The sequence below is a fragment of the Zonotrichia albicollis genome, chromosome 3 (assembly GCF_047830755.1).
Source record: "Zonotrichia albicollis isolate bZonAlb1 chromosome 3, bZonAlb1.hap1, whole genome shotgun sequence".
Lineage (NCBI taxonomy): Eukaryota > Metazoa > Chordata > Aves > Passeriformes > Passerellidae > Zonotrichia > Zonotrichia albicollis.
In genome coordinates, this window is record NC_133821.1 from 15,116,306 (window position 1) to 15,128,997 (window position 12,692).

At 50.7% G+C, this 12,692-nt stretch overlaps 1 protein-coding gene across 1 annotated transcript in view; it reads left to right on the plus strand.

Annotated features, from left to right (window-relative positions):
- ITPKB (inositol-trisphosphate 3-kinase B) overlaps positions 1 to 12,692 on the plus strand; it is a 75,613-nt gene that overhangs the window by 50,151 nt on the left and 12,770 nt on the right. Inside the window, exons 3-7 of the mRNA XM_074536802.1 lie at positions 526 to 625; positions 1,183 to 1,396; positions 4,565 to 4,769; positions 9,353 to 9,454; positions 10,843 to 10,914. Of these exons, the coding sequence (XP_074392903.1) occupies positions 526 to 625; positions 1,183 to 1,396; positions 4,565 to 4,769; positions 9,353 to 9,454; positions 10,843 to 10,914 (693 nt within the window). The remainder of the gene's footprint in view (positions 1 to 525; positions 626 to 1,182; positions 1,397 to 4,564; positions 4,770 to 9,352; positions 9,455 to 10,842; positions 10,915 to 12,692) is intronic.

Sequence of the window (12,692 nt, forward strand, 5' to 3'; positions counted from 1 at the left end):
GATGGCAGCCCTGGGTTGCCTTCCCTCTCCATCTGCTGTGATCTAATGTGGTGCCCAGGGATGGGGTAATGTCCCTGCCATGCCTATTAATGGGTTAATGTCTCTGTGATGCAGTGCCCAGGGATGGGGTAATGTCCCTGCAGTGCCCAGGGATGGGTTAATGTCCCTGTAGTGCCCAGGGATGGAGTAATGTCTCTGCTGCTCCCACAGAGGGATGCAGGGAGCAGCAGGGACGAGGCAGTGCGGATGGCTGGGCACTCTGCAGCAGCAGCAGCAGCCAACTGGAACAACGCTGTAACATCATCCACTTGAGTGAAGTTACTCGTGATTTTTGAATGTAGAGTTGAGGCCCAGTGGCTTGGCACAGCACAATGGGAAAAGAGCAGATTTTCTGTTTGCTTCCATCCTGCGCTGGCTGTGGTGCCTCTTTCCCTGTCCAGAACAGCTGCGTGCTGCCTGAAGTGACTTTACAGACAGTAAAAGCTTAAAACATTGCATTCACCTTCATGATTTTTTTCCCCTTAGAGCAAGTCATGGAGGAAGATCAAGAATATGGTGCACTGGTCCCCGTTTGTGATGTCTTTCAAGAAGAAGTACCCTTGGATCCAGCTAGCAGGACACGCAGGTACAGAGCATGGGGAGGGACAGAGTGGTGGCAGGGAGGGCCACCTTCATTATCCCAGCTTAATGAGCTTTGCTGGCCCCAATTGCTTCAGGCTGCTGCATGAGTGTCACAGCTTGCAGCTCCCAGCCTCTAGCCCAGGAGAGTGACTTAATCTAAATGCTAGTGAGGGTAGTGTGAAGGTGCTCTGAGCTTTCGGTCTCCAGGGCCAGCAGGAATTATTGCTGCTTTTTCCTGGGTGCTTTGGGTGAGAGCCAGGCCCAGCTCCTGACTCACTGCCAAGCAGGTGATGCTGCCCAGCACAAAGGTGCCCCACACATGAGCACAAAGATGTGAGCCTAGAGGAAAGTGCACAGAGGATGTGAAGCAAACCTGTTGGGTGCTGCAGGATGGGTCTCTGCCTTCTTGGGATGTGACAGTGATGCTCATAAACCCCTGAGCTTTTCAGTCCTGCCTGTAGGGACTCCTTGGGTGCAGGTGTAAATGGAGCTGTTCCAAGGCGTTGGGCTGCCCTTCCTGCCACCCAGAGCAAGTGCCACATTGTCCCTTGTGCCCCTCAGGTAGCTTCAAGGCGGCGGCCAATGGCAGGATCCTGAAGAAGCACTGTGAATCGGAGCAGCGGTGCCTCGACCGCCTCATGAACGATGTCCTGAAGCCCTATGTCCCTGCCTACCACGGAGATGTGGTCAAGGATGGCGAGAGATACAACCAGATGGAAGATCTGCTGGCTGAGTTTGACTCCCCCTGTGTTATGGACTGCAAAATGGGGGTCAGGTGAGTGGCACCAGGGAGGTTTTCTGATTTTAAGACAGGATACTTAAAAGTATATGCATCTCCTAGGTAAAACTGCCTGAAATGCACAATTAAGAATACCAGGCTCACCTGTCTTCAGGTAAAGCTCAGCCAATACCATGATAGGGCCATGGGGAAAGCTGGGCATGGAAAGGATACACCAGGCTCCTTCCTTCTCTGCTTGTTGACTGTCCTGCATGCTGGGAAAGGTTTGGTGTGGTGGAGGGGACAGCCCTCTGCTCGGGTTTGGGCACACAGGAATGGCACAGTAGCTGTTGGGAGGTTCTCTCTGCTACATGAGCACACAGCCAAGGCATGGGGTGTAGGAGATCCTGCCCAGCGCGCCAGAGGGGTGAAGTCAAGACTCTTGAAAGGCACAATTTCAGTGAGCGAGAAATTTCCCCTCTGCTCAGCCTTTGCTCCGATGCGCACTGGAGGGATGAAATGCGTGTGCTGAGCAGCTCAGTGCCTTTCACGCAAAGCCCTTGAAATATTTCCTAACAGATGAGCAACATTGCCCGTGTCCTCCTTGAGAGCCATCTCTCCAGATCCACCAGGATCCCGGGCTGCAGCCACTTGGCCGGCAGCAGCTGTTGAGCGAGCCGTGCCACAGCTGACGAGGGTATCCCAGAGCAGATGTGAGCAGGGCTGGTGGCCTCAGGTGGCTGCCAGCTTTGGGACAGCCTCAGGCCACCCTTCAGCCCTGGGTGTGCTGCAGGCTGGTGGCAGGAAGGGCTGAGACCCCCCTCGCTGGCAAAGGCGCAGCCCAGACATGGTGGAGACACGCTGCTGGAAAAGCTGATGGTTTCTGTGCGAGGGAGGAATCTTTTTTTCCCCTCCTGAATCCCGATGTGAAACTCGAACTGGCGTGCCGGGCTGGCGGCAGGGAAGGGGCGGGGAATACTTTCCACCCGAGGGGTGGAGGGAAGGGCAGAGGGCCCGGCGCAGCCATGTGGCCCTGGCTGGCACACACACGCTGCTCTGGGAAGGAAACCCAGACAGCAGCACCAGGAGAGCTCTGGATGTGCTGCCCAGGTGCTCCTGTGGCTGTCCAAGGGAGGGAGAAAGCTTCCATGCACAGATCACATGTCAGGTGATTTATGCACCTGGGGTTTGGGAGCTCAGGCAAGGGGGCAAATGTGCTGGGCATGGTCATCCTGAAATGAGATGGTGCTGTGGGAGGGGCTGGTGAGAGAGGATGAATGGAGTTAATGCTGTGCAATGGGGCATCCCCATGGCTGAGCAAATAATCTAAACCTCAGGGGTATTAAACCTCTGCTCTGAGCCAGCAGCTTGCTGCCAGGCAGATAAGGGTTTGTTTTTTTCATGCCAACCTGGCTTTGGGATGTGGCAGCCTACTCCAGTCGCTCCTAAACAAAACTTTGTCTTTCTTAAGCCTTGGTGATGGCACAAGCCTGAGGCAATGGGGAGGACCAGGCCACAGACATTGATGATCTGTCATTCTCAAAAGAAGAAATTCTAGCCCTTTGAGCAGTGTGAGCAGCACTTCTAGCATGCTGCTGCTTTATTCTGCTGTTTTATTCCACCTGCACCAAAATAATGAATTTGATTATCTCAGCCAAGGACTTTCATTGCTTTTACCTGCAGTATTTTTCAAGGGGGCTGATGGCCTGGGGATGTCTGCCCTAAGCAAAGGCACCAGTTTGCCCTGTGGGACACAGGAACACTGTCCCACATAATCCACTCAGCACCCTCCCAGCTTGTTTTGCTTGATTCTGGAGGTGAATCCCACACTCGGTGCTGGGATTTTGGCACAAGGGGCATTGGCAGAGGGCACTGTCCCTCTGCAGAGCTGGGCATGGCTAGTGGGAGGTGTAGAACAGGGACAGATGGGGTCATTCCTGTGTTGTTTTGCTGGGACATCTCACCCAGCTTGGTGGGCTGTTTGAGGAGGGCCTGGACACTTTTCAGGCTGAGCCAGGGTTGATTTGGGAGCTGTGAGAGGAATTCTGTGGTGGTTTATTATTGCTGCAGGAAGTATTACTTTGTGGATGATGGTTTTATGCATCTGCCAGAGTGCAGAACTTTTCCACCACTGTGCTCTGGCACTGAGGGGTGCTTCTCTGAAGCATGGATAAAACCAAGGTCTGCACAGTCCTCTGCACCTTCCATCCTCCTTTCCCCATTCCCCCATCCTGGCTGCACCCTGTGGACCTGGGGTGGTGCTAAGTCCCTGCATCCCTTCCTGCGCTTCATCTTGAAGAGAAATCTTTTGCTAGGAAGTCCAATTGAAGCAGACCTATACTGGGCAAAATCATCCCCAAAAAACCACCCAGTTTAGCATCTGGTGAGGCAGAGCCCTCATGGTGCACAGAGTGAAGGAATTGCAAAAGCACAGGAGTGTAGGGGGACACGCTATGGGTAAATGACGGTGGTATAGAATGTAATCTTATCCCCCAACGAGTTGCAGCTGGACCAGTTACTAAAGATTAGGAGCAGGCCTGATCTTAACAAGCCACACCTGTAGCCAATAAGAACAGTGGTATAAAAGAGTGGATTGGTGGGCTCTGGGGTTAGATGGCTGCTGCAAGGACCAGGAACAGTCAGTGCTTAGAGGAGCTGCCTGTGAGAAATATCAAGGAGGTAGGAAACTCTGGCCATATGAAATCCTTGCACCATAATGATAATAGAATTCTTGATATATAAGACAGCACAGGAGAGGCATGGGAGCAGCTTTGGCTGATCCTCAAAGGGAGCAGCAGCTGATGCTGAAGGATGAGACACAGTAATGTCCTTCTTGCCTTCAATTCAGCTGGCTCCCAGAGCATGTGTACAGTTTCCTGGCCTTATCTTGAAAGGCGTGTTTAGCTCAGGTTTCCTGACCTTTGGGGTAAGCTCAGGACAAGGGATGGCACGAGGAGGCTGCTGGGGTGGCAGCAGCAAGAGAAATAACTTCCCTTGTTATTGCCAGACTGGTTGTGGTTCATGATGAACTGATAAGATATCAGGTCTGGATGATGCAGTGATAATTAAATTAGGATTGATTCAGCCATAATGAGGCTTGCTCCATCATTTCCTATGCTGCCCTACTCCTTAGGGATCAGCTATCCTGGATCAGCCTGATTTGTGGGCTGAGGGCTGTCTGTGGGTATGTGGTGCCGTGCTCACACACCCCCTTGCTCCCTGCAGAACGTACCTGGAGGAGGAGCTGATCAAGGCCCGCAAGAAGCCGAGCCTGAGGAAGGACATGTACCAGAAGATGATTGAGGTGGACCCTGACGCCCCCACGGAGGAGGAGAACGTGCTGCGTGCTGTGACCAAGCCCCGCTACATGCAGTGGAGGGAGACCATCAGCTCCACAGCCACACTGGGCTTCAGGATCGAGGGCATCAAGGTGAGCCTGGGCAGTGGGCACAGCTCACTAGCCGAACTCACAGAGGTACACACACACACAGCAAATTAAATTAATAAATTAAAAGAAATTGGTTCAAGAAAGGTGTAAATGAGCATCAGTTGTTGGCTGCCTTTATTCCCATCATGAAGGGCTTTCCTGAGTGTAAGGATGTGCTTAATTAACCACATGCTTTCCTGAATCTGGGTCAAGGCTCCTACTGCTCTTTGAATTTGGGCTAAGATAAGCTCTTCACTTGGGATCATGGCAAAGTTTACAGCTATTACCCAGAAATTATATTAAAAATAAAGAATTTAGGTGCTTTCTCCTTTTAATGATCCAAAAGGACAAGGTAAACAGCAGTAAATTTGAGGTTTGATCGAAATAGGAAAACAGCTGTAGTAGAGAATTCAGGGAGAGTTTCAGGGGGAGCAGAAAGGGAAGATGTTTCAGGGCACTGGGATGTCTTTCTCTACATACGTGCAGTCCAGATGGGGTCTGCTTTGGCCCCTGCAGCCAAAGCATCTCACAGGCACCTCAGCCAGGGCACTGCTGCTCCTCTGAGAATACAGCTGAGCTCAGGGCATCATCCTGAGGATGGTTTTAGACATAATCTCATTACATCAGCTTGCTTGGTTGACTTCTCCCTCCCTGCAAAATACAAAGTGCCATCCTCCAACCTGAAGGCTCAAATTAGTTGTTTGCTTTCAATTCTGCTCTGCCACTGGGCTGAGCCATTAATCCAAAGCCCAGCTTGAACGTGTGCCCATCTGTGGTTGGAGCTGTGAGCTCAGCCACAGCCAGTCAGGAGGGTGTGTTTACCAGCCTGTCCAGGAAGATTCAGCAGCTGAGCCCTGTGAAATGGGACAAGCACACACAGCTGGGATGCATCTGTGTCCCCAGCAGGTGAGCCAGCCCAGGAGATTTTCTCCAGGGAGGTGAGAAAGGTGTCTGGGGTGGCACTTGAACAGTTAATACACAGAGTATTAGTGATGCTGCTTGCCTGAGCACTAGCAATGGCCTGTGCCTTTTGCTAGCCAGCCAGTGTGAATTAAAAGGTAACATCACACTTGAGCCAAGGGTTTCATTCCTTGCATGCCTGGGCATGGTGCTGGCTCTGTCAAGCTGTGTTTGCAGTAATTCAGGCTTGGGTAGCTGCTGAGGGCCAGGGACCCAGCTCAGAGCAGCCACTTGCTCTTAGTGGAAACAGTGGCTCATATCTGCAGGTGTCTTGATTGGAGGAGTTTCTGTCTCTTGATCACAGATTATTTTTCTCCTCTCCACGTTGGGAAAAATTCTCTCAGAGTGCCTGTCTGGGGCTCTGTAGCCAAACCTCCTGCCTGAAGATAGTGGTGTCAAAATGATAGAATTAAAACAAATTAAGCAGTCCCCAATAAAGCCCTCACAACAGATTTTTTTAGGCTTCCTTGGTAGCATTTCCACTTGGGACTGAAGCTCCCCTGCACTGCTTCTTACCCTGCTTTCTTGGTGTAATCAGAAATATTTATTTATAGTCCAGAATGATATATCCTTGGCCTCCTGTAGTGCTTCCCAGTCTGGGCATGTTTAGGGGGCAGGCTATATATGAAGCACTTGAAATTAAAAAATAAAACAAACCCCAAACAAATCATATCCCCAGGGAGGCCAAAAAACCATAAAGGAGTTATGAGATTTGTACCTCTGTTTAGCCGACCATAAATGAGTTGCTGCCTGATCTGAGCGGTGGATTTTTTTTCAAAGATGTGAAGCAGCTCTTTAATTGAAAAATATTGAGAAGTTCTGGCCTCCAGCAGTATTCCTGCTGCTGCTAGGGAGCTGACTAATTTGATCAAGGCTCTAATTACTGTAATTCTCCTTAAATCCCTCAGTTTCTGGGTTATTTTCCCCTAAGCTAAAGCATTAGCAGTTCATGCTGTTTCACAGCTGGCTTTTTTTTTTTTTTTTTTTCCAACAGGGCTGGTCATGCTCTGCTGTATCCCTGTTGTTCTCCCTATTTCTGGGAGTGAGTTTGTGTGTTAGGGAAGGTGCCATTGGTGTCTTCCCTTGTTTTATTTCTTGCTGTGGATGCTTCCCTGGGGAGAGCAGTGGTGAATCTGCTCATGGATGGGGGCTGCCAGAGGAGAGCTCTGAGAAGTGCAAGGGAAGGACAGGATTTGACCCTGGACGTGTGGGAAGGGCTCATAGGAAGGAGAGGAGCAGTGGAAACGTTTTGGATAGCACAGTCAGGTAAGGCAAACAGGCAGCTCAGGGCTGGGCATGAGGATAGCAACCCTTTCCTGACTGAGCTCTCCCTTTCCCAGGTGGCCTTGAAGATCTAGTTCTTCCTCTTTAAAATGGAAATTTTCCTTTGCAAAAGGAGATAATGACATTCATCTGACTTTCTGGAATAGCTTGAACCTGTTGGAAACAGTAGCTATTAATAAAATTTCCATGCTGAAAGTAACACAAGTAATCCCTGGTGGCCCCGTTGAAAGAAGTGACACTGCCGAGCTGCTGCCCTGCTCTGAGCCTTACTCACCACTGCCTGCAGCAAGGCCACGGTGGGATGGCATTGCTGGGTCCCTGAACCAGGCAGGAAAGCCTCCCCCTAAGTGTGCCAAGCCATGCAAGGCCAGAGGCAGAGATGTGGCTGAGCCCTGCCCCAGTGATGCCAGCTGAGCTGGAATCGCTGCTGGGGTAGAGGTTGTGATAGCCCTTATCAGCCCCCCTCACGTTGCTCCTGTGTGTAAGGCAGCCCCTGGGGGCTCAGACACCTGGGAATGCCATGGCACCTGTCAGCCTGGTGGCAGCAACCCCTGGCTGGGCAAGGAAGCTGCAGGAGGTGGGAGCAGCACTAGGGATAGGCGACTTGGCCTTCCTGAAGCTGAGGCTGCCTTATCGGAAAGGCCATCTGTGATTTGTGTTTATTTTTAGGAGCACTTACAAGTCCATCTCCTTTCTTGGATGCTTTGTGGAAAGTTGTGCTCTTTACACATGGAATTAGTGCTGTGGCCCTTCTCCAGGTTGATATTGATCATCCCCCTGGGAGAGGGTGGGTTCATTTCTGAGCTGCCATGTTGGGGCTCACAGGAGGGACATGCAGCAGCAAAGTGCCCTTGCCCTGTCCATCACACACCAGAGCATCCTCAGCAAGGTCACAGCTGAGAGCACAGATCCCAGCTCTGCAGCACAGAGTCTCCAGTGAAAAGGTTGTCCCTGACCCCTGCCAATCCACACTCTGCCAGCCCTGAGCATTGCTTTTGGACCCTGTGGCAGCACAATGGTCAGGCTGAGTCCAGGGTGATTTGAAGCTAGGTGCAGTCCATGCAATTGGTACAAACAAACAAAGTTTTTTCCTGGAGTTTTTCTTTTGTGTGTTGCTTTTGTTACCACCTGTGTTAATGCTTACACCAAACACAAGCTGGAAGCTGAAGTGTGCTGTGTGATTTATCCCAAACTTCACTTCAGGTGCTGGTTTGGTGGCAGGCTTGCCTTGGGCACTTGCTCTTCCCCCAAGCCGCCTCTCCAGGGGAATGCACATTGCCCTGTGCTGGGGCACTTCCCTGCATGGCTCTGAAACCTCCAGAGCAAGTGATTTCATTGTGCCCTCTTCCTTCCCCAGCCCACAGGATGTCTTTTGGCCCCTGTCCCTTTGCTGTATTGTGTGCAAACGAGCTGTATGGGGCAGTGGGATGGAGCTGTGAGCACAAGCAAGCGTGGTTTAAAATAGCCCCTGTATCCAGGAAGTGAGATCTGCCTGCCTGTCCCAGGGCCCCTCTGGACAATGAAATCAGTTGATGTAAAAATCAGAGCCCAGGAAGGACCAGGGAAATGGGGAGAGACCTACAGAGCTGCCCAGAGGTTCAGACAGGAGCCTCTGAGTGTTGTCCCTGCAATGGGCAAGCCATGCCATGGCAGGCCAAGGATGGATGTGCCTTGGGAAAAGGCAGAGGAGAGCACAAGGCTGCTCACTGCATCTCAGTGCCAGGCTGCTGCCTTGAAGGGTTTGTGATCCCTGGACTGTCAAAGGACCAGTGATGCCAGGTGGCCATGGGCTTGCTCCTTGCTGCAATGGTCCATGGAGGATTTCTCACAAAGAAGTTTTGTTCCTGCTCGTGAGATGTTTTTCCCATCCATGCTCAGTTTTGTCCCATTGTGATTAGGCTCTGCTGTCCTCCCCAAGCCAGGGGGACAGTCCAGGGCTGGTGTCAGTGCCATTCTCAGCCACAGCAGCCATGGGAAGCCATTTGGGCTCTGAAACACCAGAAACAGATGTTTCTGAGCCCAAATGCCTCCAGAGGTGTCTCCAGCCTCTGTTAGCAGCAAGCACCTGGTCTGTAAGGAGAGTTTGTCCACATTGCCAGTGACCTTGGCAAGTATTTGATGATAGGGAGTTCTGTTTGCATTAGAAATCAATGCACTGGGGCTGTGGGATAACTTGGGATGTGCAAGCCTGCCTCTGCTCAGCCCTGCTCCACAGACAGATCATTCAGCTGCCAGAAACGCTGGTCACATCCTGCTTGGCAACATGCATGACTGCAGAAACACTGCTCCTGCCCCAACTCCCTCCTTCCCCATCCAACTCAGCCCTGTCCCTTCTTTTCAAGAAAGAGGACGGCACTGTGAACCGGGACTTCAAGAAGACACGGACAAAGGAACAAGTCATGGAGGCCTTCAGTGAGTTCACCAGAGGAAACAGGAATGTTCTGGTGAGTGGGGGGTGTTGGGGGCACTGCCTGGAGAGGGCATTTCCCTGGAGCCTACCCTCAGCTCATCAGGTCTGTGGCCTTTGGGGCTGAAGCCTGAGCAATGTCTCTTAAAAAGCATGAGAAGTGTTGAAGCAAAACACTGTCCTGGTGCAGGGGGAAGCAGTGGAGAGCTGGGAGGGGACTTGGCTGTAGCAGCACTGCTTGACCAGAGTCTGAGCCTGCTGAGGATCTCCAGGATTGGCTCCCAAACCCCACTGAGGAGTCACAGCCATGCTCTGTCCCTCACCCCTGGGCTGGTTGTCCCCCCCCAGCCCTCTCTGTACCCCAGTGTGAGTGCCGGGGGCTCCCATCCTGCATGGGGGGTGCCTGTGCCCTTCTCATAGCAGGCTGATCCTGTGCCAGGCACACTTCACATGGGCAAGCCACAGGCAACGTTTTCCAAGCTTCCCTAAATTGCCAGGAGAATAAGAGATCTGGCTGTAAACAATTTACACCGTGTCAAATAACCTATTTGACAAAGCACTCCCATTTTAAGCTGTGCTGTATAAAGTCTCCAAGTGCAATGCTCCAGCTGGAGAGGCCCTTGGCACTGTCTCCTTCAAACAGGCATGCTTGCTTTCACAAGAGTTACCCAGGGATTTTCCTGGATCTACAGGTGAAGTTGCCTGGCTGCATTTTAACCCCAGAGAACTTGGAGCACACATTGTGCCATGGCTCTGGATGGGGCTCCATTTTTATGTGGCCAGTGCATTTTTGTACAGCAATCCCACCTCTCCCCTTGCAGGTGTTTTACTGTGCCCAGATACTTGCTCTGTGTGTGTTCCTGTGCTTGATTCTTCTATATAAACCCCAAAATTAGTGGAGCCCCCTGAGAATGTTTAGTGCCTTCCAGCAATTTGCAGGGATGCTCGAACAGGCTTGTGGTTCTTGACCTGTGTGCTGGCCATGGTGAAAGCCCTTCTGCCCATGGGACCAGTTTTGCAAAAGTGCTGATAACAGAGTTGCAGAAGGGTCTCATGATGTGTGACTGCCTGAGTGCTAAAAAGGCAGTTGAAGGGAAGAGTTGATCTATGAAGGGAGTGCAGGGGAGAGGAAGAAGTAGCAGCTGCTGAAGTAGGTGTTCCCACCATGGAGGCAGCAAGGGCACTCTGCAGAAAGCACCAGTTCAGCAAAATCAAATGCTTTCACTAAGTTGTGAAAGCCACAGGAGCTCAGGGTGATGTAGAAACCAAAAGGAAAAGTGGATCATAAAACCTCTCCAGAGGGAAAGGTCTGTGGGAGGATGCTGGGCACGGGGGTGACTTTCCTGTCTGCCCCACTGCAGTGGGTTTTATGCAGGTTTCCTGCCACACTAATGCCTTGGATTTGTGGTTTTTTTGTAATTCCAGAACAGTTACCTGAACCGGTTGAAGGGTATCCGTGCTACCCTGGAGACATCCCCGTTCTTCAAGTGCCATGAGGTAATTCTGCTGTTTATATAGATCTGCCTAGAGAGGCAAACTGTGTAATCTCAGCTTGTCCAAGGAGAGAAGTCAAAGTCAGGGGCTGGTTTATTCTTATATCTGTATTTTCATATGTGTATGCAATATGTGCAAATATAGATGATAGCATACAATGTTTGTGCATCTGACATGGGCTCAAATCCACTGAAAGCCAATGTTCAAACAGATTAAAAGTGATCTAGGAGGAACTCGGGCTGTTTATGACAGGGAAAACTCCCTAGTGTGAAAGCACAGGGGTTTTCTCAGGAGAAATGTCTATTTGAATGCATGTCAGGTATCATTTGGCTGACAGTTGCTCCACATGATCAAACAAGGCTTCAACACAGCCTAAAATTGCAGATACCCCCAAAATGCCTTTTCTGAGCTGGTTGGAGCACCACAGTACAAACTCTACCTTTCAAAGGAATTTCATACAGAAATGGGTGTCCACAATACCAACATTTTCTATAGTGAAGATTCAGTGCTAATGGGAAGACAAGGAGGGGACGCTGTCTCTTTTGGCCATCTCAGGAACTGAAATGCTCCACAATTTAATGCAATAATTTTGCTGTTACATTTACGTAACAAAACACGAGAGTGCGTGTCCTTGTCATGTGTGGTGTAGGAATAAAGAGCCTCGTAGGAATTTTTGAGTCCAAGAGCCCACTGTCCCTCATCCAGAGGCACCTCAGCCCCAGCCAGACACGGAGAGTCCTGCCAGGAGCCAAAGGCAGATGGGGCCATGCCTCCTGGTGGCAGTGCCTGGAAGGGAAATGTCAAAACTGAGGGTTTCAAGGCAGTTCAGCACAGGAAACAAAATTCTCCCTGAAACCGAGTGCCAGGGTTTCATTTGAAAACACAGAAACAAAGCAGCCTTTCAAAGAGGGTTTGAAAGGAGTTTCCACTCCTTAAAAATTAAAAAGCAGCAGCTTTGACTTTCCATCCCACTTAGAGATGAAGCACAGCAGAAGGTCTGCCAAGCTCTGTGTCCCTCCATGGGGCCCTTGCTGAGCAGGGCTCCTCCAAGGAGCTGCAGGGGAATTGGGCAGTCCAGGACACACAAATGAGGAATGTCAGCAAAAGGCTTTTCCTTAAATTTAGAATGCTCTGTCCTGGCCAAGACAGAGGTTAGCAGGAGGAGAGCTAAAGATAAGCATTTCTTGGAAATAATACGCATCTCTGGACCTTGGACGCTTTCCCAACTCACTGGAGGAAAAAATCTCCTGAAAAATGTAAATTTATAACAGCTTTTGCAAACACTACATGCATCCTGTTCAAAACCCTTGTCTAAAGGCAAACCTCAGGCTAAGCCCTGCTGATAGCAGGGATGTGGGAGTCCCCAGTAACATTTAGTGCTGCTGGTCTGGAGGGCTGACACCAGCTGCGTTCTCTTCCATGTACCTCCACATCATAAGGGGCACTTGTGGCTCTCAGTGCTTTGCGTCACCTCTGCTACAGCCCTTGCACTCTGGTCACCAAGGTCCCTATTTGTGACATAGGGAAAAATGAGTGTAATTCATCAATTCACTCAAATCAGAATTTGGAAGGCAGTTTTCATTTGGAACAGCTCTGAAATGCACCCATTGGTGCTTTTCTGTAGAAGCCCCTGCTGAAGTCTTCTGCCTGGAAGGAGAGATTAAGCAGAAGAGCATGGTGGTGACTGGCTTGATACTGATACACATTTCCTAAGCACTGGGAAGCCACAGCAGAGCTGCTGAGCATCTCTCTTCTTTGTGTGTGATGACCATTGGGCTTGT